Source organism: Chroicocephalus ridibundus, chromosome 13, assembly GCF_963924245.1.
Source record: "Chroicocephalus ridibundus chromosome 13, bChrRid1.1, whole genome shotgun sequence".
NCBI lineage: Eukaryota > Metazoa > Chordata > Aves > Charadriiformes > Laridae > Chroicocephalus > Chroicocephalus ridibundus.
In genome coordinates this window covers 5,178,582-5,205,978 of record NC_086296.1, presented here as the reverse complement: position 1 = coordinate 5,205,978, position 27,397 = coordinate 5,178,582, and the positions used below count along the sequence as shown (strand labels likewise).

General features: G+C 41.9%; 1 protein-coding gene across 12 annotated transcripts in view; it reads right to left on the bottom strand.

The window, feature by feature from the left end:
* The window catches only part of KDM2B (lysine demethylase 2B), a 125,444-nt gene that overhangs the window by 46,825 nt on the left and 51,222 nt on the right, over positions 1-27,397 (bottom strand). For all 12 annotated transcript variants that reach the window (XM_063351383.1, XM_063351381.1, XM_063351386.1 and 9 more), the window contains 3 exons: positions 16,570-16,685; positions 10,084-10,210; positions 1,674-2,128 (listed from right to left, as the gene is read on the bottom strand). In XM_063351383.1, the coding sequence (XP_063207453.1) occupies positions 1,674-2,128; positions 10,084-10,210; positions 16,570-16,685 (698 nt within the window). The remainder of the gene's footprint in view (positions 1-1,673; positions 2,129-10,083; positions 10,211-16,569; positions 16,686-27,397) is intronic.

Sequence of the window (27,397 nt, the reverse complement as noted above, 5' to 3'; positions counted from 1 at the left end):
AAATGTCCGTTTGCAGTTCTCCATCTCTATAGCTAGTGAATCCACTGCTCTGGAGAGAAACAAGAAAGCATATATTCCTACATGGTGCTTTAAACCAGATTCAGAGATGGTATCTTGCCGTGTTCTAGTAAGATGTCTCAGTGCATTGGAGTATGTCATCAAAAGAGCATGCATGATCATGATTCTGAACATCTGCACCATTTATTACGTGTTGTACCCCTTTCTGGGATTTCAAGAAGGGGCAGATGATTTTTAAGTGAAACTTGGTCTGTGTGTCAAGCTCGGAAAAGTAATGCTACCATTCTTTCTCATTCACCACAAATGCAACTCCTGGTCTTGAAGCTTCATTTTGATTTCTGATTAGAAGACGACGGATCACAATGCAAGCCAGTAAATCTACAGCAACAACTTTGGACATGTGTGTCTACTTTCATAAACAAAGTGGCTGCTGTTGCACGAAGAGACTTTCTGAGCTCTTGTGGTTTACCAAAATGAGTGCCGTGTATCACACTTCTAGGCTCCAAGATTGTGGAATATGGTTCCACTGCACACTGCGTATGTTCAGCCTTCTTTAACTGGCTTTGAAGCCTTTTCTAAGCAGCTGTTACACTACTTGCACTAAAAAAAGTACAGGCTCCCCTTTAACCATATAAACCTGTATTTTTCCCCTCAGATTATGACTTTCACAGCTCTTGTGTATAGAACATATGTAGCTGAAGATCCATACTGCACACAGAAACAGCACAAAACTAGCAGTCCAAACACAAGACTAAGAATCAGTACTCATAGTTCCAAATCAGACCAAATTGACATGGACCTGCGGAGGACAGGCTGACAATTTTAGCCTTATTTGACAAATCTCAGCAAAATTCCAAGAGTATGCTGCTCTCAGCTTTGTTAAAAAAATAATTAATATGCCTACTTTATACAATGTGAAAACAAGACACAGAAAAGCTAACCCGGTAGTTCAAAGGGATGCCACAGATGAGAGGGAGAGGCAGGGCTGGGATTAGAAGTAGCAAGGCCATGCTGGTTTTCAGGAGGAATTTATCCCTAAGTCAGACGAGGTACCACGTCCAGTATATTAAAAATCTAAAGAGAAGTTCCGTCACTAGTGAGCATTCACTCCTCATACCATCTCCAAAAACAGTATGCTGTACCAGTGGAGAATAATTATCAACCTATAGAGGGCAATGGAGGAAAAGAAAATGAAAAAGGTGAAAGAAAAAAAAGGAACTGAAACCATTAGATAATATATCTTCTGAACGACAATCAAGTATTTACATTTTGCATGTGTCAGTTAATCAGATACACTCCAGAAAGACACTAGACCAAAAAGGGTAGATGAAGACTATAAACAGACTTTTTGAGGTATAATATTTACACATAGGACATAACAAGTGCTGAACTAAGCATCTAAACTTTTGGCCGCTGCTGTGACAGTCAGAAAGGACTGCATCAATTAAATCAGACTGCAAAGAGCCATCTCCCCAGAGCAGAGAGGGCTTTTGTTAGAGGCATAATTTCCCTCTCTGTAGCATGGCAGGCTGACATGAGCTGGTCACTACACACAAGCTCCATCCCTCTGCTGCAGAACTTTGCTTTCTGATCTCCTGCTGTCTTCTATGCCCACAGAATACAGTTTGTGTGGATCACCAAGCTATCACACCCACCTTCATGTCCTCTAGGAGAGCCTGCGGATCTTCAATGCCTTCTGGAACACACTTCTTGTTCTCTGGGAGAGATTCAAGCTTTTCCACCAGGGCTTTTAAACCCTTCAGTTCAAATTCTGTGAGGTGAGTCCATTTGGTTGAAACTTCTGTAGCTGGAGACCCCGTTGGTGTTTTGGGATAGTCCGTGGGGGTCGTTGATTTTACACTGTCATCTGACTCATTAGACAAAGTTCTTTTCAGGTATCTCATTACTGTGGCTTTTTGTTTTCTTCCTGCACCCTCCTTCCCTTCGGAGTGGGTGCTGTTGGGGGAGGAGGAGCCATCCACCAAGGATTTGGAGTTCTTATCCAAGCTGTCATCCTTCTCCTCCTGGATATGGGCATCGCAAGATTCTTCATCCATGTCTAACCACGAATCTGATGAATAACTGTCTGTGCTGCGTTTTCTTTTTGCATCTGAAAGTTAGAAAAAGAATGTTAAAATTTTACCTGATGTCATTCATAGCTTAAAGACTTCTCTACCACAGGGGCTAGGCACTGCCTATTTAAACGGGCACTGGATAATGCCTTGTAAGTATGTGATAGGAATGGGCTTTATTCAGCTGATTTTTAATTGGGGTGGGGGGTGGGGGTGTGTGTGTTTGTTTTAATGCTGGTTTTCATTAACATCTACTCAGTTCAAATGACTGGGAAACATTTAAGAAAAACTTATGCTTTCTTCAAAGCTTCAGTCCTCTATGCCTTCAATTAGGAGTAGGCAGAGCTCTTAAGTCACACACAATTAATTTTCCCGCAAATCCAAGAGACCAAATTCGTCAGCATTACAGCTGTAAGAGGAGAGTTAGCACTGAAAGAAGAGGGGAAAAATGATGGGAGAAAGCACTTCGAAACACTGTACATCATCATTCTTCCAGGAACTCTGCACAGCACAAAATCAGCTTCTCAGTACTTTTCCTCTTTGCGAGCAACTGTTGGTAAAATAAGAACCACCACTTGTTACTGCATGAATACTCACTGCTCTTATCAGACAGAGGATTACAATTATGCTTATTTTACAGACACGCTGAGAAATGCGGGGACTGTCAGAGTTATATGATACTGTTTTTCTTAATGCAGTCCCTGATACGTTCTAGGTACTTTTCAGGAAAATTTAAAGGCAAGTTTCCAAGTCTAAATAACTATTAATCTTCATTTTATACTAGGTTTCCCCCTAAAAATCCCAACTATTACTCAACTCCGTGCAATCAAGCAGTGAAAGCAATGTAGGAAACTAGCGGCCAAGGTTCCCTAAAGCACACATCTTTTCTTATTTATTAGACACAATTTCCTTTACTAAGCGAACAACATTGAATGCAGACTAGCAACAGCAGGACTTTCTGTGGAAAAGACAGTTAACACTGACAACACCCGGTTAAGTCAATGTGAATTTTAATACTGGCTGAAATGGGTATGAGATCAAGCTGCAAACGAAAACACTCTGCAAAGGAAACAGAAGTCATACAGAAAAAGTGAGTGAACAATTAATGAAAAGTTCCTTTCACAGCTTGCATGCTTTCCAAGGCAGTAGCTTTGGATTAGGACAATGTGAATCATGCTTAAGGAAGGATTAAACGGACATTAAAGAAAAAGCACAGCATCCGGTTGTTTAACAGTGAGATTCAAAACAAACGCTGAAGCCCAGTTCCAAGCTGGCAAATGCATTCTTATCACAGAGAAGCTCGTCTCTTGCATAGTCTATACCATCTTCTTGCAAAATATACATGTTACTTGTCAGCTGGGTAACAAAGATTCAACAGGCAGTGGCAGAGTAACTGTCTGAGGGCAGCTTGCCTAGCTGCTTAGCTTTGCAGTTGCAAATAAAAAACGTAATGCCAGGTGCACCTCTATGTGTTAGTGCCCGAGAGATAAGAGTTGGCCACTTCATACTTCTCAGGGCAAGAATGCTGTTCCTACAGTGTCTGCAAAAATCAAGCATCTCTGTCCAGTCACATTTGCGTTTTTCTTCAGAACCAGAATGGCCATAAAATTACTCCTGAAAGGCACGTTTAAGATGAAATGCCTGTGAAAAGCTGGCAGTTACAAAAAACGTCAGCTACCAACACGGCTGGCCACAGCCAAATCCAGCTCCATCCACAGTGCAGGCTAACTTCCTCCCTGCACCCTCCCAGAAAAGCTTCGCCATGAAGAACAGCAGAGTTTATTTTGTGTGCTGAGGTGGTGGCATGCAACACTCCAAAGCAGCTCCTCCTCTCTGGTCTGTGCTAATACACCCCCATGCTTCTCTTAGAAAAATAAACAGGATTAGAAAATATCTTAACCACAGTATTTAAAAACCACTAGGTTATCCAACTTTTATTTAACACTGTTTTTTCCTTTGTCCACAGTAGCTAGCACACTTACCCACCTCCAAGGCTACATAATCAGCTTATGTCATTCTCTCATTTTACAGCTGAGGAAACAGATGCTTGGGAGAAAGCACGATTTGCTCATTGTCACACATCAAATCTAGGGCAAAACCAGGAATCAGAATCCAGGCTCTTGGATCCAGGGCTGGAGCCCCTTCTCTAAGCCTTGGGTGAGCTATTTTACAATTGACTGAAGCCCAAAAGCCCAGTCTAGAAGGCAGAAGATGCCAGTGACAAAACAGAAGGTGAAAGCTTCACGCACCCCTATGCTACCAGTACAGTGTCATTAACAGAAATTGGTATAAATCCACACAAAGAAAATTATGTTTCTGTCTTCCTATGCTGTGGCACTGCTGAACAGGAACTAATGGCTGTAACTGGGGCAAATCGCAAGTGTAGACAAGGCCTAAAGAAAGAGAGGGAGATCATGTTATAGAGGTGTGAATAATTTACTCCAAGTAATGCTCTGGTGCTAAGAGAGAACAGCCTGCAAGAGAGATCTCCACTTTTTGCCTCTTGCTCTAATCCATGGAAACAAAAGGCAAGCGAGGAGTGGAACACCACAGCATACTGAGGGCCTATTCCCATCAGAAGCAAGCACACAGGGGGCCCAGCAATTCCGTTCTGCCAGCTGCCACCGCTTCCCTGCCACCGGCTGTGTCTGCACAAGACAGGCCCTGCTGTGCCAGCTACTCCTGGGTATGGACAGACAAAAAAATAATCCAAATCTACCCTCAAAATGAACCATCACCAAACAAGTGCCCTGTAGCCTGTTCTCTGCAAGCCTGGCAGTTACATGATGCCTGGCCTAACTTTACCTTTGGGGACAGGGCTTGCTATTAACCTGAAGCGTAGCAGTCTGTTCTGGAGCACTAGGGGATTACAGAACTGTTGCACCGGCAGATTAAGAGTGGACTGCTTTCAAAAGACAACTACTGTCTGCTACTGCTGCTAATTTAAAAAAAAAAAAAAAAAGAGAGAGAGAGAGGGGCAGCCAAGGAAGTCAATAATGGAAGGATAACTTCAAGGTGAGGAAGGTTCAATTTTGTGTTTTCAAGTTTTTGTTGTAATGCAATGTGCCGTGATTTTTATTTATTCATTTTAATGAAAACAGTATCTGACGGAGAGTTATTATGCTGTGAGCTGAGGCTCTACATAAGCATAATATGCATTTACTTTGTCAAGAAGCATATTTTAAGCACTGTATTACCAGGCCCCACTGACCTCGAGGTTGTTGGTTTATAAAACCTCTCCATGGAAAAGAGCTCCTGCTACCTGTAACTATGGTTTCTTCTTCTGAGCCAATGCACCAGCCAACACCAGGTTAGAACTCCATTTTCAGAGTGGTTATCCAGTCTGGGCTCCCATATGACTTAGAGCAAAAAGACCTTCACCCCTCTCCATCTCAAAGCAAATAAAACCAGCTTATACAAACCAGTCAGTGATATAACTCAGTGAAGAGGAGGAGCAGCACAGGCTTGACCACAGGACCGAGAGCTAGAAATACCTTTTTTCCTACAGCAGTTCACCTCTCTGCAGTTCTGGACAAATCACTTAACTTTCCCCACAGTTATCCACTTGTACAGAAGGATAATTATACACAGTTTCTTTCCTTGCTGAAAAGCAACTTGCTGTATTACAGAACTTGAAAGAAAGGGAGGGGGGTGAGGTGTAATTATGAAATCTTTCTAAACTCTTTAGAACAGTCCAGTGTGTACTATCTACCTTGCCATTCCCAGCTCCAAACCCTCACACTGTGACTCGGGAGCAGCAGTTCCTATTGGTCTGCTAAAGACAGCAATGACATTTTCATTAGCAGGAAAAAAACCTGAGCATACTGGAAACGTATCACTGTATGGAGCACCCTACACAGAAATCACTCAATATAGTCCAGTGCCTGTCTATCATAAGCAAAACTATTTTATCCTCTGAGAAGAGGGAGGAAAAAAAAGATATGGCTCCTTCACCATGCCAGAGGGCATATTTTCTTCATCCATCAGGTTTAATATACAGTTGGAGCCACCCTGTTAAAATTTTAGCAATGGGAATCTTAAAAGCTGCAGGCTACAGAGAAAGCACATTTCTGATAGCCCAGTATCTTCTTCCAATTACTCTTTGTCAGCTCACTCTGAAGATCCATATCTCACTGAAGGTCAATTGTGGTTGAAAACATCCAGTACAGACTCATTCATGATAAGAGTAAAAATAATGAAGACGTATCCATCCCAAAACAGTGCATGTTCAAATCTAGTAGGATATCCAAATAGGACCCCTTTCTGATTTCAACTGGCAAGACAAATGTTACAGTTGAGAGGGACAGGGAAAAGAAAAAAGGGAGAAACAGAGAGATTGTGTGCTTTCGCAGCAGCCTGTGATTGCTGTCATGTCATCATTCCCCTGAGTGTTTGCCCTCTGCGGAAGAGATCTGAAAGAGAAGAGTCTCACATGCTAACCAGGAGCAACTGCCTGAAAACTCATTCGGGCCTGAAGAACAGGAAAGGAAGCCGTAGTCATCATCTTCCAACTCCTTTAGAAGGGCAGACGTTTTTATTTAGGGAGTGGGAGCACTAAGGTTTTAGCTTTGCCTACAATGAGATGTTGTTTGTTTTTTTTCCTGTCTGAGGTTTTGTGAGTCAAGACATTTAGAAAACAGAAATACAAAGAACAACATAAGTTGCTATACTAGCATATATATCATATATACTAGCATACACTTATCAGGACGGAGGTATTGCAACACAATCACAATGATACATTTTCACGAGTAGGCAATGTCTTGAAAGAGTCATTCTGAATTTAGCAACCTTCATGTCAAAGCAAGTAAGTACTATGTAGTGAACACACAGTATGAAAAGTCTAACAATACCCTTGAAGCACAAATGATGAACTCGGTTTTCTGCGTTCTCTATCACCACAGTAATCTCCCTTTGTTTTCCATGCAGGAGAACAGGATCTCTAGCATTTCTATGAAAACTACCACCTTGTGAATCCCAGAGGCCTTGGGCGGCATCCTGCACTCTCTCTGGTGGATGTCCTCCTCAACTAATAATCAATTGTTGATTTGTTGCTTCTTAGCTTCTGAGATCCAGGAAGACCACTGTATCAGAAGATATATAAGAAAAGAGAGCAGCACAACTCAAGGGTGAAAAATAGCAAGTTCTAGCACCCAAAAGGCAAGGTAGAAAGTAGACACTTAGAAGAAATTATGCCAAGTAAATTATTAAAAAAAAAAGAAAGAGGGAGAAACATTAAGATTATTCAGGAGCAATTTCTGAAAATGCATACAAGGATGCAAAGAATTTTTTCTTAAACCAAGGACAGAAGACAATTAAATCTATGAGAGGTCTGCAGAGAAGTTAAGTACTTTGTTTCAGTACTCTTTAAGGAGAATAATGGGAAATTCTTCATCTAGGGATATTCTCTCATGGGAAATCAAGAAATTGCTTGCAGATGGAGAAGTCTCTAAGGAAGAGACAATTTAAGGACCTTAGCAGTTCTGAAGAAAAGCTTAAAAAACAAAACAGTGAGGTTCTGGAACACTGACCTCATTTGGATCTCCTATACAACGGCAGGTGAATGATATTAAGATATACACACCACAGAAGAAACGAGTGGAATTCAAAGATTACAGTTTGCACAGATTTATTTGAGTCAAGAGGCTGGACACTGAGACCGGTTAAAAGAAAAGACAAGCAAGTATTTGAAACAGTATGACTCACACAGAACAAAGAAGCACAACTTTGTAAAGGTAAATAATGTACCTTTACTCCTTTGAATTTGACAAATCCAAAGTGAAAGATCCAGTACATATAGTAGATGTAGTCTTTTGAGCCACAATCTCCAGTTAAAAAATTATTTTAAGGTTAAGACTCTGCCAAGAAATAAAAAGCAAGTTTCTGACCAAAAAAAAAAAAAAAAAGGATACATCTGTCTCTCCTGAAGAGAAAGGCCTTGGATGTCAGTGTCAGAGATTTTATCAGCTTGCTAATACTCTGAAGTCAAGAGATAGCAGGCAGGTGGATGAACTACACGCTGTCAGTAGATGCCACTTCGGTGAGCTGAAAGGACCGATCCATTCAAGACAGTAACAACAGCTCAAGATCTGCCCAGCCAGACACTCCCAGCACCTACCTCGACTCGGCACTCGCAGCCACCCAGTAGGGCTACAGGTCAGACCAGCTCATTAATCCTACAAATATATTAATTTTTTGTTAGGGTTAAATTTCAGTCAGATCACTGAACTGATTCATCTCCCAGGGCAGCTGCACAATCTCTAGGAGTTCATGAAACAGAGTACTCTTGTGAGAGAAGCACATTTCTCACAGTAGCTTGAAATGACCATAAGACCATGCCCAAACAACAGCAAAACAATTTAATATTCATTTTCCAGTAGGCCAACAACTGAAGCCACCATAGGAGACAACAAGCCCCAGACAATGTTGCCATCAAACCATTTTCCAAATAGTCAGGCTCCTCTTCCTGATGCCCTTGCAGTTGGTACTCTTTGAGTACCAACTGTGCAGAACAACCATTTTCCCTCTAGATACTGGACATCTATGATCCCCAGTGAGCTTTTATACGACTTGAATATCTCTCAGCTATTAACTGGACTGAGGCACATCACCAAACCGTTACCAGTAATTACTGAGCTAACCCAGAATTCACATTGGTGATTTAGCTGGAAAAGGTCCCATCTCAATATCCTGAACCATCCACTCCCCATATCTAATTCGTTCTGAAATTACACCTCAGTGATCCGGCACCCCCACGCTGCCTGCAGGACGAGCCTCTTTCCATGCCAGTGGTTTAGACAACAGGAGGTTGTTCCTTATTTTCCAAGGAATGCAGTTATCAGAGTTTTGTCACCGCTTTTTAAAGAGCTGATCTAAGGGGCTCATTCATCCTTTCCTCTCAGATGATCTTATATAACAAGAAAAATTCCTCCACACAGAGTTCCTGCATAGCTAACCCTTCCGACCAGGGTCTCACAGAGCAGAGACACAAAATATCAAGCACCCAAATTCCCAACGACCCCAAGAAATTTCCCTGGCCTATCTACACGGACTGTTAGCTTCCACTGGAGAGTGACGTCTGCCCGTAACTTCTTCAATCCCTTTTACTAAGAACTTCTACAGGAGGCACAGAAATACTTTAGTCCTCCTCCACACTTAACACATATGAGTTAAGATTTAGCTGGTGCTTGTGCTACTTTCAGCCATTCTGCACATAAAACCAGGGAGGCAACATGGCCCACCATCATGTTCCATTAGAGGGAGGAAAAAGAGGGCAGTTCATCAAGGTAACAACTGGAATTGTCACACACTGATGTAAAGCTCCCGTCAGTGCCAAGGCAATGCCCTCCTGCTTCAGACACATCTATCCGTGTCTGCTTCAGTCCATTTTCAGCTATTGTTGTAAAGGTTTCTTTGACCTCCCCGCACTTAGGTTATAGATCATGTAGATTTGTGTAGGTGATTTCTTGGTTTTGTTATTCTGCAGAACTAGAAGTCAGTCACCAAACAGAGAGAACCAGAGTAGAGATTAAAGAAAAGAGAAGAGAACCAAGCCAGGTTTCGTGCCATAATGCATTCTGTAGAGGAGACGCTCTATAAAAGGACTAAATATCCATCCCACCAGACCACATTTACAATGCACACATTTCTGGCTACTAAGGTACTGTGCCAAACACGGCAGTAAATCCTCAACTGTTTGGCAGATCATCTCAACACAAACATTACTGAAACCAAGGAACAAATGCATCCAAAAATTATTTTTCTGGGATCCACTTGCTAAAGGAACGCTCAATAAATATAATTCAAAGTAGGCTGGCACTTCATGGAAATGCTTAAGAGTCAAAACCTTCTCCATCCCAAAATAAAGAAATAGTTCATTAGAATTTCTACAGTTCTCCTGTTCAATTTATAATCTGCTTTGCAGAAACCAAAGCAGTAACTAGCCTAAGGTGCTAGCAGCAGTTCTGAATATGCACTCAAAGGATTCACTCACCAATTAACATTGATTCTTTCTGGTACTCTTTGCTGAGGTGGCAGCGCTGGGTCACACAGGACACGTATCTCTCCAGAACATACCAGCACATTTCATAGTAGAAAGGATAACGGAATTTGGCGTGCACCTGAAAGCAAGATCAAGACTGTCAGTCCATGGGGAAGGGAGAGAAGTTTGCAGCACAAGGGCCAGTCATCATTCTCATCGTGTTATCAGGAGCACAAACAGTATGCAGGAGGGGGAGGGGAGAGAGGGTGGGAGTGGAGTGAGATGTATGCCTTCAGCATACAAAATGAGGAGACTGCCTGCCTGCCTGCCATGATAGCATCATTTCTTGGTTCACTAATTTGTATCCTCTTGGGGTGGTGGGAGAGGAAAGAGTTCGTCTTCTTGTGAAATCATGAAACTGATGGATGGCCCCTTCGGTATTATTTAGCTACTGTATAAACATAGGGTGGTCACATACAGATGTTAGTCACTGAAATTCAAGTTAAAATAAAGGTGTGTTTTTTAATTTCCTAAACACTATCACATGATTTTTATCAAAATGGCAGCATTACCTAAAATGAGTCAAGCAGGAAATACGTCTTTTTCAATTATGGTCTTCACAACAATTTCATTAAACGAACGAACACATTCTTGATTATTGATAACTACACATTGAAAGTAAAAATCCCTTATGTGGTTTACATTTAATATTTTGGTAGCAAGTTAGCTTTTGCAACAAACAGAACAGAAAAGCAGGATTTTGAAAAAAGATCCTGTCAAGCTGTGCACTTTTTCTTATACCTCAGACCTGTTGTTCTCACACAAAAAGCTTGCTCTCCAACACCATGTATTTGTGAGACTATTTCAGATACGAAAGAAAACAAAGTGGGTTTCCTTCCTTTCCAACATAGTTTTCTATCTATGGGAGGTCACTATACCAAGGAAGAATCTGGGAAGCTCCTAAAATGCAAGAACATATGTGTATTTGTTGTGATTTGTTAAAAATGGATGCCATGCATCTTGCATGCACTTGTACTTACACTGTACACTTCTTTCTCCTGGTGGCACAGAAATTTGCATTTTGCAGGCTTGCATGCATGCATTGCACTGAGATTATAGGAACTGCTTTAAGACATTCTATGCATTTTAACTGCTCACCCAGCCAAGAGGTGCCCACTCACCTTTAGTGAAAAGCTGCACTGCACCAGAAAGGAGCATTATCTTAGAAACCCCATTTTTAAAAAACAAAACCAAAGCACAACCCCACTCCAGATCACCCAAGCCCCTGAAGTCTAAACAGAACCAGTAGCCCAGCACCTGGAAACTCAGATTCAGCTCCGCAAAGCGGGCACTGTCAAAGCATCTGCGTGGAGATGTAAGCATCCACCTGAGCATACCAATGACTTACTAGAATGTCCATATTTGAAAACTGTCCCCAGGGTGGACAGTCAAAGAACTTGCCTCTGTTCCCACGACACAGGAAATGCAAACACTTTTAGCAGTGAAACAAAATGTAATGAAGGGAAAATAACAGTGTATTGTCCCACTAAATGTATCACAGTGTAGGATTTAAACACTTCATGGCAATTCCCAGAAGTTAAGATCTCTTAAATTCAACACAAACGCAGCTGGCAAGTCTGAACTGCATGTTGCTACAGGTCATGCATCCAGCGATGCTGCACCTTTTCAAACGTTTCCCTGTGTTGTTTATTACAAAGCACACATACCAAAAAAAGAAGGGGGGGGAAAAAAAAAGGCAAAACCCAACCAACCAACATCCCCCTCATTGTGAGAACATTTAACCCCAGGGCCTTTTTGCATTGGAGAATATTTTTGCTTTGGTTTAGTTATTTATCATAAAGAAGAGATGGAGTCACTTATCACTATTACGGAACATAGGGGAAATTAGCCATGCTAAAATATATGCTAATAAAGGAACTCAAATTTTTCCAAGAGAGCACTGCAGGAAACAAAATTTGCAAAGAATTGACTTACAAACAGGAAGCCGCCTTCCACCCCTCAGCCTTCAAAAGGTTTTCAGCCACATGCCTGGGAATATTAAAGACATCATTGCTCAACATTTGTTGACAGATTCTGAGCTTCACCAAATTTAGTTGTTACCAATGTTAATTCAATGTGAAAGACAAGGCAGTAATGCATGCAGTGCTCCCATTATGTGTATCAATCTTTAATATTCAATTTGAGTTCCTAATTGCCTCACTATCCATGTTCCAACCCACAGCAAATCCCTCCATGCCTCTGTAATTCACTGTTTGCCCAAGAAGGCTCGGCTTTTACAAACCTTCAGAAGTAAGAGCTACCACACGTAGCAAGAGATACTGTGCAAAGATCTACAGTGCCTTTTGCCAGTAAAGCAAGTCTAACAGTGCTTTAAAAATCTTTCAGAGATTGCCTTATGGAGAAGTACATTCTTTATGATATCCTTGGACATTTATTAATTATAATGGATGTGAACTGCATTATGTACACGTCCATACTTTTTCCATTGTACACTTATGCTCAAATTAACTCTTATGGGGAGAGGGGCAGGAATAAAAGAAAGAAAGAAAGAAATTAGACATGTTCTGTGATGAATTTAAAGTGTAATATTTCATACGGACACTGCCAGAGGACTAAATCCCCCACTAGCAGGGAAATACACTAGATCATCTAATAGGCATTTCCAGCTCTAACTTCTGTGATTAATAATTTACAACCCACTGAATAAATTTTTTAATTATTCCTGTACAGCAAGAAAAATCCTCTCTGGAATATGATCCGTTTCTTCAGTTCAAAGTGAAATTATTTGAGAGACTTATATCCCCCTCCAAAAACAAAACAAAAAAAAACCTAAGCAAGGCACACATTTTCCTTAAGAAAGTAGCAGTCTCTTGCACAACGTCCATTACAATCATTACAAACTCCACTTGTGTTCAATCAATCTAATCACAATATTGAAAAACAATTTACAAAATAATTAATCTGTCCACTTAAAACATTATCTTACATTCCAGAAAACAAAACGAGTAGCAAATACCATCATCTGTGAGTGACCACCTTACGTATATATTTTGAGTACTTTAGTCCCTATCCATGTTCAAATATTTTAACACAGTTAAATTTAGATGAGTTGGGAGTAAGTTTGACACATTCTTCCTCTTCAGTAATACAGAGCTGTAACACCCCTATGCCAAGATGATGAATCTCTGCACGGCTGCACGGCAGCCTTCTTTGCAGTTATTCAAGCTGGTCTAGCAGAAAGCTAAACAGCTTGGCCTATTTGACTAGCTGTTAATTGGCCTCTAGGAAAGCCAGACTGCAAAATGAGAGTCTCTACAAACTGTAAGGCTGGAGAATATTTGTTTACCTCAATTGCACATTAGGAGCTGTTTTCAACAATATACATGTTTTTTATTACTCCTTAAAACTATTTTTAAATGGCTATAACCTTCTTAAAAAGTCTCCCAGGGATATGAAAAATTAAGCTAGAATAAGCATGACAAGTGTATAAACTAGGCTATTTTATCAGGCTGTAAATCAGCATTACCATTTCAACCATGTATTTATTCTTGTCTTAGCTGCTAAGACAATAACAACTACACCTAGCATAAAAATGACTTTGAATATCAGCAATCAAAGATGATTAAGCATTATATAGCAGGTTTAAACACAGTGAAACCTCCATAAAATTGCTCTGTGCAAAATGAAGAGGGGAAACACACCTGTATTACACTTTGATTTGAGTGTGGCAAATTACTTCGTCAATCCCATCATGTAATTTACTTCTGTGCTATACACAATGGAAAGATCAATACTGATGAGAAACTCATTTGCAGTGTGTTCACACTGGCAAATTTGTGTGAACTACACACGGTACTGAGTCTTCTATACTAGCCAGTGTATGAATAGAATTATTTGAAAAAAGAAATTACAAAATTTGATTGGCAAAGCAAATAAAGTAGTACACACTAGAATTCTGTTTTGAAAACATCTATCCCTTCAAGATTCCTGCATGATATTTTTAGGTTTGGGATGGGGGTGGGGTTATTATTTCTAAATGACAGTATTGATTTTCCTGCCTTTTATCAAACTTCTGTATGCCTTAGTTGCACAGCTTATATTTTGCTTCTGTCTAGAAATTCTTGCTGTTCTTTGACTATTCTCACAGCTTCATTATTACACGGCTGCCTAAGAGCACAAGTTTGTGACAAGAGACAGGTACACACTGTGCGTAACACGTTGCTAGCACACAGCAACATACACGCATTGAAATCGTTTCTATGAAGTTGTGGTAATTCTGGGCTGTTGGCTTTCATTAGTCTTTTTTAAAAACACTGAAGTATTTTTGGAGGGAAAATGACAAAGATTTACACAGACTTTGAAGAAAATCTAAACCAAAACTGACAAGAGTAAAGGTCTGATTTGGGACTTCCAAATGTTCCGATACCCCTTTCCAAAACACTCTGACAAGGACATTTTCAAAGAGGCAGATATCCAACTCGCAGAACTTTCCCACAGGATCAAGGTGCTAGAGACTTTTCAAAAGCATTTCAGTGTAACTGGCTGGCAAGTTCCTAGAAGTTACCAAAATACTAGACTGTTACGGGGAAAATCTGCCTCCTGGTGTAAAAGCTTAGGAGATCAAAGCTGCACCCCGCTTCCCAAGGAGAAGGGCCTGACATGAAGCACTACTGAGCAGTTACAACCCAAGGCGTGTGATCTTGGGTTGCTCAAGTCCTGTGGGAACAAAACACCAGCTCTTCTCCTACTGCATGAAAAAGAGTGTTTCCTTCCCCTCTTTCCCATAGACATCAATGGAAATAACTTGTTTCTGGCATTGATCCTTCCTTCCGGTCCTCACTTCTCCATTGTCCATGCAAGTTGCCTGTGATAGCATTCTTCCCATCAGCAACACACCCTCCCCGTGAGCATCTGCAGTTATATATCCAGCATATACGCTGCTGGTTCTGATTTACAGTCACTCTGAAAACCTTCCTGTGCCTAGCACCTCTGTCTAGCCACAGTGAGCCCCTTCTTGCTTCTGCCATCATAACTTTTTCTTGTCCAAGTCCCTTTACGCTTTCGTAAGACACCTGACATTCTTGCCTTGGGACACCTACTCAAAGCCAGGCTGAACTCCACTCTGGTCTCTACCTCCATTTCTGGTCTCTGCTACATTTCCCGCAATTCCCCTGAATTTCTGCTTTTGTCGTCATCTCTCTTCCACTAAGAATTCATTTTTCTGCTTAATATTCCTTCTCTTCATTAAAATCACTCCAGGAAACTAACTGCTCCCACCACTGTGTTGCAATGTGAAGATTACCAGGCCTTGTGCCCCCTGTGAAGCAGGGGAGGCTGGGGGGAGGATATCCTTCCTCTCACTGAGTCAGAGATGTGTTTCAAAACAATACATATTTGCTTCAGACCTATTCACTCTCACTGCAACGAAAGCAACGTGGGGTAAAAGCCCACCTGGAGCCAGAATTGTGCCCTCTTGTAGAGACAAACAGCAAACTGTACCGATGTCCAAGACATACCATTTTAAGACTTTTTAGTGAAGAAGAATTGCAACTTCCTGCCATTTTGCCAGTCCAAATCTCCACGAATGCCACACCTGGCACCTGTGCCAGTGGTTTGCCAGCACTGTTTCAGTGCAATGCCTCCAAAACAGCCAGCCACAAAAAGTCCCAACCTGAATTTGTACATACCAATGGCCCATCTTTGCACTGAAACGCTGCAATTGCCTTGCACAGTTTATTTATTAGCCTATTAAAACAGTGGCATTTCCTTCAGATTCTGCTGCTTTATGAAACTGCAGAGTATATGACAACTAGGTGTCCTATTTATTAATCAAGGGTAAAATTTTCACTCCCAACAAAGAGGCCACACAGTAACCTCCTCTGAGATGTAATACTCTTTCCATCATGTAGATGCTACAGCCAGATGAACATCACAATGTTCAGATTAGTGCCCCACCCTAGAGTCTCTTTATTCCAAGAAATTCTTGCATAGTATTGAGTCATTGTAGAAGAAAATCCTGCAAAGTATAGAAGCCTTCATTTCATAGCTTCTGTGCAGCTTTATCAATTCAGCTGTGAACAGTAGAATGATCCTAGTCCCAACAGTTCTCCAGGCTCAGGTATCCATTTCGGGTGTGCACAGAGAGATGATAAGCAGGGGGTTACCAGAAGTACTGGTACAAAGGTCTGTAAAGTGCTTTTGTGCAAAAGGGAAGGTGTTTATGAAAGTTTAACAAGCAGATAGAAGACACAGAAGGGACACATCTGTGGGAAGTAGGGAAAAACAGACGAGTAAATCCCACTAAAAATAGCCAGCATTTGAAAGACTCATTTCTTCACATTTACCTCGTGTTTCAATGACTTTGACATGAAGATACCGTCAGTTCTTGTTTGTCAGAAGGGAAATACAAGAGAGCAACTATGATAGATCATAGTCACAAAGAACTGTTTAGTTAAAAAGAGAATCAAGTATCCTTACCCTTGTTCTGTCCTCAATTTCATAGATGCGAAGCTGCATGGGAACATTAAAGCTATGCAGGATATTTCCACCAAACACCAGAGAATCTACTGGAGTATAAACCGCATGTATCCACCCTAGAGAGGGAAAGCAAAGAACTGAGAATGCCTCATGCTATGTAGTATTACAGAGCAATTTATAATCAAATTTTATCAATGCCACAAACCCCATTCTGCAGGGGATGAGAGGTTAAAGCAGTGAAAGGTTAAACGGTGTGCTCACAGCCATACTTTAAGACTAGTCATAGCAGAAGGACAGCTTCTTATGTACAGTCTTATAATCCTCTGTAAATTGGGTTCTTCTATTTATTCACAGAACAGTTACAGTGTTTACTGAGAAGACACAAGTTTGTGACTCAGCCACATCCATGACTAACAAGTAAATTCAGTCTGTTCAATACACTTGGTTCTCAGATGTATCTACTGGCACCTCCAGTAGGGTTGCAAAGCATGTTAGCAGTGGTGGTGGGCTAGGGCTGTGGAAGTGGACTGAGTCACATCAAACTTCTTTCACACCAGCACCAGAGCATACATCTTCAGATGTCAACAATTTCAAATGATTACCAGCCCTCCTTCAGAGATTAAAGTTTCGTATCCTATTATCAACTTCCTGGAGCAACCGAAAAATCTTTTTCACTGCAAGCCCCAAGTTAAGAGATTTAACATGTCTAGCACTGGAGCTGATGAGACTGTTTTGACCCAATCCTGCAAGGGACTGAATTCATTTCACAGGCTCCAAAGCAAGGGAAAAATTTACTATCACAACAAAAATCTAGGCATAGCAATTCAGGCAGCCACACAACAGCTCTTCTGCTTCTGCATTGTTTGCTTGGTATGTCAGCAGCTGAAGGACTGGCTATGCAAGACTGTAGCCTCTGATCTCTGCAGTGAAAAAGGAATTGATCCTGCTAATGATTTGGGACCCACAGAGACCTGACACTTTATTTTTCTTTTTTAATGAGAAGCATTACAATTTATAAACCAGCAGACACCAAAGCAACATAGGGGGCAGTCAATTTTCTCCTAACTGTGCAGTACTTCCCATTAAAGCTGTGGCAGCTTTCCTTCACTTCAAGATCAGTGAGGGAGCCGGAAAATGCCATTCAGCCTAACGGGTTCTCCAGCTAGCAGCCACCAAAGTTCTCCTCCACAGCAATCTTTAGACTGTAAAGGCCTGTGAAGATATAGCTGAGAAGTCCTTGAGCCACAGCAGACAGCAGAACCGGGGCTTTCATTTAAGGGCGTATTGGTAGAAGAGAGACAAGAAGGAAAAGAAATCAGCACTACAGTTTTCCCCCTGGAAACACAAGCTCATCACTCGGGATACATTTTTCTGAATTTCAGAATCATGGAACGATTGAGGTTGAAACGGAATTCTGGAGGTCCAGCTCCTCTGCTTGAGCAGGGCCCCGCAGAGCCAGCTGCCCAGAATTATGTCCAGATGGCTTTTCAGTATCTCCTAGGATGGAGACTCCATGACCCCTCTGGGCAGCCTGTTCCGGTGCTCAGTCAATTTACAGCTCTGATTCCACATGATAAACGTGAGACATAAAAAAGCAGGTGGCTCATAGCTCTGGCAGCTCTCAGTACCATCACATCTTTCCTGCTCCTGTTCGTATAATTTCAGTTACAGTTGCTCACAGTGATCCAGCCTGTTTATTACTTCCAAATCAAGAACAACCAACTAGAGAGGAATTTTTTTTTTTTTCCATGTAAGGGTAGTGTGGCGACTACATACATCAACACTATAAAAATTCTTCACAGTTGAAGTGGTTCACCACCTCACACGAAAAACACCAGTCTGTACTAAAAGCAAACTAATGGAAACATAAATGATCTTCCTGATCCTAGTCTTTGGGAAGGAAATAAAATCCAAGGTCAAGGAAGCTGGAGCTACTACTTCCACTAGATAATCAAAGATTTATATGGCTGGGGAAAAGAATGGAATCCATGTGCTGAAGCAAATCTGTAGCAGGGTCCCTCAAGCCAACTTATTGGGTAAGTGCTGAAAACAGGGTCAATTTCCATGACAATTCCGCTTAATTGTCAGCTTTAGAGACAAACAAACTGAAGCCTGAAAAAGTGAAAATACTTGTCTATGGCCACACAACTGAGTGGTGGCAGAAGACAGGTCAGAAACAGCCAGTTATCCGCAGAACACTGAAGAGTCCTCACCACTGTTTGCCACTGCAGTTCTCTCAGCACAGATCAGTCAATGTACACACTGGAGCTGTCAGATGCAACAAGTTATTTTAATGGAATGATCAACATAATTCTAAGTGCAATTTGTTATCAAATATTTACAATTTAAATAAAATGAGTAACTGAGACGAAACCTGGCTTTCTAGCCCTATATAAAATGTATAAAGGAGATATCCTTAATTTTATACAAAATAAAATGAAATCCCATCAATGCAGTTGTTCCTCAAGTGTATGCTTTTACTACAACCACACAGGAGCCTCCTCCTACAAATTATTTTTCCTCTGTGGAAATTTCACATGGAGTGCAGCTGACTTCTTGCTCTTTGGGTTTCAGTCTCATCACACCTTCCCTGACCTCTCGACTCTGCTCCCACTAGATGGCAAATGTCTTTGTGTGAATAACCTCTAGACTTCCTTGGTAGTAGTCCCAACATTTTGGGGAGAAATGTGAAAGGACCTATCACTGGCTTGAGCTAATGCCCCAACAAGTGGCGTCCCAGACATGAAAAACCCTCAACAGAAAGATTAACATACATGAATATAGTTTCAATCCAGTATTGTTGAAGAGCTGGTAGAAGTGCAAACTGAAAGTCTTCCCTAAAGTACATGAGACAACCTCTGGTCTCCCAGTCCAAACTCACCTTACAAACAATTAGTACCTTCAACACCCAATTTTGGAGCTAACTAAACACTAGTTCCCTCAAGATACGCATATTTCTAATAATAAGACTGAAAATAACTTTTTTATGACACAGTTCTCAATAACAAAACCCTGTAATAATGATGAACTAAAATCCACCAGGGTTGGGAAAATAAAAATAAATCAGAGACCAAGCAACAAACAGGAAGTAATTAACTGTAAAGTCCTTGGAAGTAAAGTTCCTACCCCTAGATGAAGCAGGATGTAGGATGATTTGCAGGCATAGCTCAGAGATGGGTAAGGACGACACCCATGGGTTGTTGAACAGCCTTGAGCTAGACACACAGCTAAGTGCCAAGGAATCCCCAGATCTCCAGCAGCTCATGTGCTCCCACATGCAGGATCCAGCGCACAGCCCCTCTGCCAGCTACAGAACTCAGCCCTGTCAGAGGAGTCACCTGCTCATGACATGGATTTTGACCACTCAACCACACAGTGTTTTTCTGTCACGCTGCATCCCAAAATAGTTTCAACTTGCCTGAGGAATGTACGTGCAATATTGAAACTGCAGAGACACAAGCACCAAGAGGTGTATTCCAGGGAGGCAGGGCACTATGGGCAAGATTAGACAAAAAAGACAAGAGAATTGACGAAGTAGAAAACCACAGGAAGATCGACACAGATGTTACAAAGGAAAAAAATAAAAAACCCCCTCCTCTTCTAATAACAAGGCTGTGTTCAGAGAAAAACTGAAGAGGCCAGCACCAGAAAATTAGAAGTAGGAGGAAACGAGATGAGCAGAAAACAGGAAACAGTTTCCATGAAGGTAATATATTGTGGAAATGAGCTCTGAGAACAGACAAGCTTGAATGGCACATTCAGTTCATTCCCACAGCTTAGGTACAAGCACAACTCAGAAATAAACCGAGGAGGATGAATGTTCATTGTGACCATTTACAAACAACACCACCCATCTTCTCAGCTTCCCAATTACAAATGTTTTTAAAGAGGATGACAGACCGCCAGAATAGGACTAAGCTGCAGGTATGCAGAAGACAAAAAGGAAGGCCAAGGGGATTGCTTTAGTATCATCCACACCAATACATCCTGCCTGTCTCACCTTCAGCTATGCTGTTACTTTTTGCCAGATGAATTGACAGGTCCATTGACATGTATGATCACGTCACTCTATGCTGGACAGCCTGTCATGTCTGCTCGTGTATGTCTGCATCTTTCAGTTCTCACAGCAAAAACTTGCCACGCAACCTCCAATAAAACACCTCTGAAGTGAGCGGCATTGATTCTCTCCTCAGTGACTGCTTTCTACTGTTTACATAAACCCTGGTACTACCGCACAACCTTATGTTTCATGGGTTACTGCAAGATAGGAGATAACATCCCTCCCCTTGGTAATACTCTTGAGAACTGTAATATTCTCAAAAAAAGCGAAAGCAACACAGAACAAAATGACACAAATTTGATTTTATCCTTAATGCTAAAAAAAAGCACTGGAGTAGTATCAGAACAAATGGATTAAGGACTAAAAAATGTCAAAAGTCGGTGGAGTAAGGCATTGTTCATTTTTGGCTGAAAGACACACAAAAAAAGCACCTGCTAAACATTATCTAAGGCTACAATCAAACCCTATACATCAGAGAAAGATATACACCATATGGCTTTAAGGATTATTCATGAACTAGAAAACTCTTCCTCGTGGATGACCAGTTTCAAAGCAGCCTGTTCCGGCAGTAGTGACGACTGAGCCAACGTGGAACCAGCCCGTCCTTCCTTCGCTGGCTGGTCCGACAGCTCGCGGCTGGAGCGCACTCTCAGTGCTGCAGAGAGGCTCCTTCATGGCCACTGCTCAGTCCTGCCCTGCGAGCAGAGGACTTCAGACCACACAGCAGCCACACCAGCGACAAGCCCAGCTAAATGGGGATAGGTGGTTCTGGGAGTACAGACACTGCATGGTCACTGTTCACAACGCCCATTTCAAGCCTCAGCAAGAAGACTGTCCGCTTAACGGTGTTTCTGAAGTTGATCATCTTTATTTCAGCCACTGGTGATTAATGAGTACTTTTTCCTTCCCAAAACAATCCTAGTTTATGAAGTGAGGACAACATTGAGCAGGAATCCTATTCAGGAGACTCAGAAATACTCTCAGCTGATTTACAGTTACAAATTATTCCACCACTCCTCAGATACACTTCAATATTTAGATGTTATCATCCCTAGTAAATCAAGAAGGTAAAATTAACAGTAACAAAAGCTTTTCTGAACAGTTAAGAGAAAGATACGATCTCATTATCTTTTGAATTTTATAAAGCAAGTATTATTAAACATTGCAAACTTGTTAGAAGATTTCAGGGGCCTTACTGTATCTTCAAGGATGCAATCATCCATCTGAGAATAATAAAAAAGAATATTAACTTATAAAGCTATGGGGCAAACAGACTACAAGCTCCAAGCTGAAACCATGATGCATCTGTTTCCATTAGTAACTGAACAGATATTTTGCTTTGTGATATAGAAGGCTTATGTATTTTCCTGCAATTCTACAGCAACTTGGGGTGGAAAAGATGAAATATACATGTCTCAAAAATAAAAAGTGACTCAGGAGGTAACCTTATAGTGGGCACTGCCAGCAAATGAGATGTTATTTGTCTCATCTCTAAAGAGGAATGATTGCATCGTAATAGTGCCCACCACCAAAAACATCAAGGAAACATCATGTTTAAATTTTAAAAGTAAAAAAAAAAAATTAATAATTTTACCTCAGTAGTACAAATAATACAGCAATTCTCAACCTTACATCATTGGTAAGAATTAGGTAGAGCACTACAGAGCAATAGAACTAAAAATCCAACATTACGCAATCACCTTCTGTCTGAAAGCAGACACTCGAGGCAAAACCTCCCCTCTCTGATCCTCTCCACTGATCTTCATCGCTTGGTCCCTAAAGGTTCCAGACAAGGAGCTTCCATTAATGTCAGTGGAAGCTCCCAAAATGGGAAAAGTGAACGGCAACCAAAAATAGCCAGGCAGCTATGCAGCCTGAGCACAACTCCCTGCAAAAAATTTACCAGTCACATTTTAATAGCCTGTCATTCTCCTCGATATAAAGACTATATGCTACCTTCTGGACCCATTACATAATAATTCATCAAATACTGACTGGCATAGCGGAGGTGACCTACGACTGCAGACTCGTAATAGGCAGAATCCTACTGATAACCACTGGTACGGTATTTGAAGCACTTTGAATTCTTGCAAACAGCTGCCTAGAGCCTAGCACAGAACATTCATCTCAGTTCACTTTCCTTCACAAAAACATTCATTTGAGAAAAGTCGTTATTTCTGCATTTGACTGGAAACAAGAACTTTGGAGCACTCTCATGTTACTATAATAATCACCGCAGACCAATGAGAATATTTTGTTAGACTGTGGCTCATTCTTCAGACCTCAAGAAATTAAGAGAGATTACAGTTGCATGTTTCCATGTCAAAGGCCCCAAAGTACATTATAAAGAACATAAGAAAAATAAAGTAAAACAAACAGCTTACTCCTCAGTGGAACACTGTCAACTCCAAGGTGAAACACAACTGTTATAAAATAGCACGCAGCAACACTAGTGAGAAGTTTGGAGAGGAACCAGAAAGGAACACCATTTCCAGTTGAAAGTAAGTTACCCTGTCTGGATTTTGATCATAGGAACGTCTAATAAATCAGCATTGCAGAAGACTTCTACAGTATCTAGTGGCAGTCCATTACTCAATTTTCAGAAATCAAAAATGCACAGTGACTTCTTGGGCTGTTATTTTATGGACCGTGTAGTGGTCTATTATTGGGACCATTACTGTCAGATTTAAAGAACAGACAGAAGTCACCCAAAATGGCCCATCTCTTCAATGTACACTCGCATTAAAGCTACATATTTGGAAAGCCTACAGTAAGAACACCCATGCAGAGTGAACCCAAAAGCACACCTGCTCGTGAGGCTACTGCCTCTGACCAGCAGCAGAGGCTTAGAAAAAGCCTGTAAGAAACAGAGGATGATTACAGAAAGCCTTAGTAGCATTAGCCATCTCATCCCAAAGGAACCAAAACCAGTATGTTTGCAAGCCTTCTGAGACTGATCACACTGCAAACCCTGGAAATTGTATCCACAGTATGCGTGGCAACTTCGTTAGAGGTCAGTGAAACCAGTCTTCACAAAAAGAGAAGAAAATCCAGGTTTATCCATATTCTGTCAGACTACACTGTCAGTAACAATCCAGAACTGGTCTGAGTTCACCTTTTCAAGACACATAAAAACTATACCCTTACTTCTTAATTATATTAACAACAGAGACACTTACTGCAAGACAAGTTTTCCACAAGAGACTACTAGTTGGCCTGCTTTTGTATGTCCCAATTTTGCATGTGCAAACTCTCTTGAATTTCAAGTGCAATTGTCTACACCAAGTATATATACACACGCATGAAAGAAAAGGTCTTGTTTGGTTGGTTTTTTTTTAAAGAGAGGTCTGTCAGGATATTGAGAAAAAAAGCAAACAAGCTTAACATATTTCAAACTACTGCAAGATCTTGTTTGTAGAGGACAACAAGGAAGGAGAAAGACAATATCCGTGTCAGAACTCCATCACTTACAATCAAAATGTCATATTCAGCAAGATTAAAGGACCCAAAAGAGCAAGTAGATTGAAAAAGGATGACTTTTTCATTTTGCATATGCTTAGTTTTGAGGTTGGGTTTAGGTAACAACAGTGATGTTTAGGAGTACATGAGAAACTAACGTGGTGTTTAGAGAATCAAGATGGAAGGGAATTTGATGCATAATGCACCACTTGAAAAAACAAGTGCAAGGACAGAAGTAAAAGATGGTTTACAGAACATAAAGACTGGAGTAGCAGGTGAGGGCAAGAAGAATAGATAGAAAAGGTTCCAGTGAAGTTATGCAGTGACGTAAAAGGAGAAAAATACTTAAAGTAAAAGGAGAAGCACTAAAGATATTTAAAAACTGGATAACACATTGGCATTAACTCAGTGAGCAGCATTTCAAACAGGCTGTAGGGGAGCAATCAGGACACAAGTGGCTGCATACAAGACAGAAACATGTGCATACAGTAATCCTGAGTTGTAGAAATCTGAGGGACGCTGCCCAAACACTGGTTCTGTTTGTCCCTAGAACAGTGATGAGATATCTAAACAGCTCCGCAACACCACAATGAACTCCAAACACCTCACACATGCTCCCTGCAAGTCATCATTGGACACACACACCATACAGCGCAAATAATATTAGACAGGCTCTGGATTTGATTGTGACTGATAAAATTTTGTTGTTTCCCTACTGAGACAATAACTGAGCTTATGCTTTTCCTCTTCCAGATCATCACAGTTTATTCCTCAAAAGAAAAGCACACTCTATAAAGAACTTCTATTTGGCAGGTAGGTCAGATGTGCAGCATCCACTGTCCACTATACCAGAGTAAGATGTGTTACCTTGAGCAAATTTCATCTCTGTTGAACACTTAACTGTATTAAGCATTGCTCATGGTAACACCCTAGAGCCGTACCTTTCTTTACTAATATATTCCTGCATAAAGACAAGTTCTCTGCCGTCCTGGAAAAACAACAGTCAGATTTCTACAGAAAAAAATTAAAAAATTATCATTTGCTGACACTGGTAGTGACTATAGCTTTCTCCCCTCTTGAACCTTCAGGTGTTTTAACACCTTGAATCTACATCTAGCCAGTAACCTCAGCATAGAATCATAGAATCATAGAATCATAGGGTTGGAAGGGACCTCTGGAGATCATCTAGTCCAACCCCCCTGCCAGAGCAGGGTCACCTAGAGCAGGTTACACAGGAACACGTCCAGGTGGGTTTTGAATGTCTCCAGAGATGGAGACTCCACCACCTCTCTGGGCAGCCTGTTCCAGTGCTCTGCCACCCTCAGGGTAAAGAAGTTCCTCCTCATGTTTAGGTGGAACTTCCTATGTTCCAGTTTGTGCCCATTGCCTCTTGTCCTGTCCCCGGGCACCACTGAAAAGAGCCTCGCCCCATCGTCCTGACACCCACCCTTTAAGTATTTATAAGCGTTGATAAGGTCACCCCTCAGACGTCTTTTTTCCAGACTGAAGAGACCCAAATCCCTCAGCCTTTCCTCATAAGAGAGGTGTTCCAGTCCCCTAATCATCCTCGTAGCCCTCCGCTGCACCCTTTCCAGCAGTTCCCTGTCCCTCTTGAACCGGGGAGCCCAGAACTGGACACAGTACTCCAGGTGCGGTCTCACCAAGGCAGAGTAGAGGGGGAGGATGACCTCCCTTGACCTGCTGGCCACGCTCCTCTTGATGCACCCCAGGATGCCATTGGCCTTCTTGGCCACAAGGGCACATTGCTGACTCATGGTCATCCTGTTGTCCACCAGGACTCCCAGGTCTCTTTCCACAGAGCTGCTCTCCAGCAGGTCAGCACCCAACCTGTACTGGTGCATGGGGTTGTTCCTCCCCAGGTGCAGCACCCTACACTTGCCCTTGTTGAACTTCATAAGGTTTCTCTCTGCCCAGATCTCCAACCTGTCCAGGTCTCTCTGTATGGCGGCACAGCCTTCCGGTGTGTCAGCCACCCCACCCAGCTTGGTGTCATCAGCAAACTTGCTGAGGGTGCACTCTATCCCCTCATCCAGGTCATTGATGAATATGTTGAACAGGACTGGACCCAGTACTGACCCCTGGGGAACACCACTCGTCACTGGTCTCCAACTAGACTCTGTGCCCCTAATCACAACCCTCTGAGCTCTATCTTTCAACCAGTTTTCTATCCACCCCACTGTCCATTCATCTAACCCACACTTCCTAAGCTTCCCTATGAGGATGCTGTGGGAGACCGTGTCAAACGCCTTGCTTAAGTCAAGGTAGACCACATCTACCGCCCTCCCCTCATCTATCCATCTAGTCATGCCATCGTAGAAGGCTATCAGGTTAGTCAGACATGATTTCCCCCTGGTGAATCCATGCTGAGTACTTCTGATAGCTTTCCTTTCCTCCACGCGCCTTGAGATGACACCCAGAACGAGCTGTTCCATCATCTTTCCAGGGATGGAGGTGAGGCTGACCGGCCTGTAGTTCCCCGGCTCCTCCTTCTTGCCTTTCTTGAAGACTGGAGTGACATTGGCTTTCCTCCAGTCCGCAGGCACCTCGCCTGTTCTCCAGGACTTTTCAAAGATGATGGAGAGCGGCCCAGCAATGACTTCTGCCAGCTCCCTCAGCACTCTAGGGTGCATCCCATCAGGGCCCATGGACTTGTGAATATCTAGATGATCTAATTGGTCCCTCACTCGCTCCTCCTCAACCCAAGGGAAGTCGTCTTCTTTCCCTGTTACTTTATTCAATGCCTGGGACTCCTGAGGGCTGGGCCGAGCAGAAAAGACCGAAGCAAAGAAGGCATTCAGTAACTCTGCCTTCTCCACATCCTCCGTCACCATGACTCCTGCCTCATTCAGCAGTGGGCCTACAACTTCCCTGGTCTTCCTTTTGCTTCCAATATACTTGTAGAAGCTCTTTTTGTTTTGCTTGATGTCCCTAGCCAGGTCTAATTCCAAGGCAGCCTTGGCTTTCCTTGTTTCATCCCTGCACGCTCTGGTGGCATTCTTGTAATCCTCCCAAGGGGTCAGTCCCTTCTTCCACTTATTATAAACTTCCTTCTTCCACTTGAGCTTTTTCTGAAGCTCCCTGCTCAACCATGCAGGTCTCCTGCGTCCCTTGGCCGATTTCTTTCTCTTAGGGATGCATCGATCCTGAGCTTGGAGGAAGTGGTCTTTGAATATCAACCAGCTTTCTTGAGCCCCTTTGCCTTCCAGAGCCCTAGCCCACGGGATCTCTCCAAGCAGTTTCTTAAAGAGGTCGAAGTTAGCCCTCGTGAAATCCAAGGTTGTAATTTTA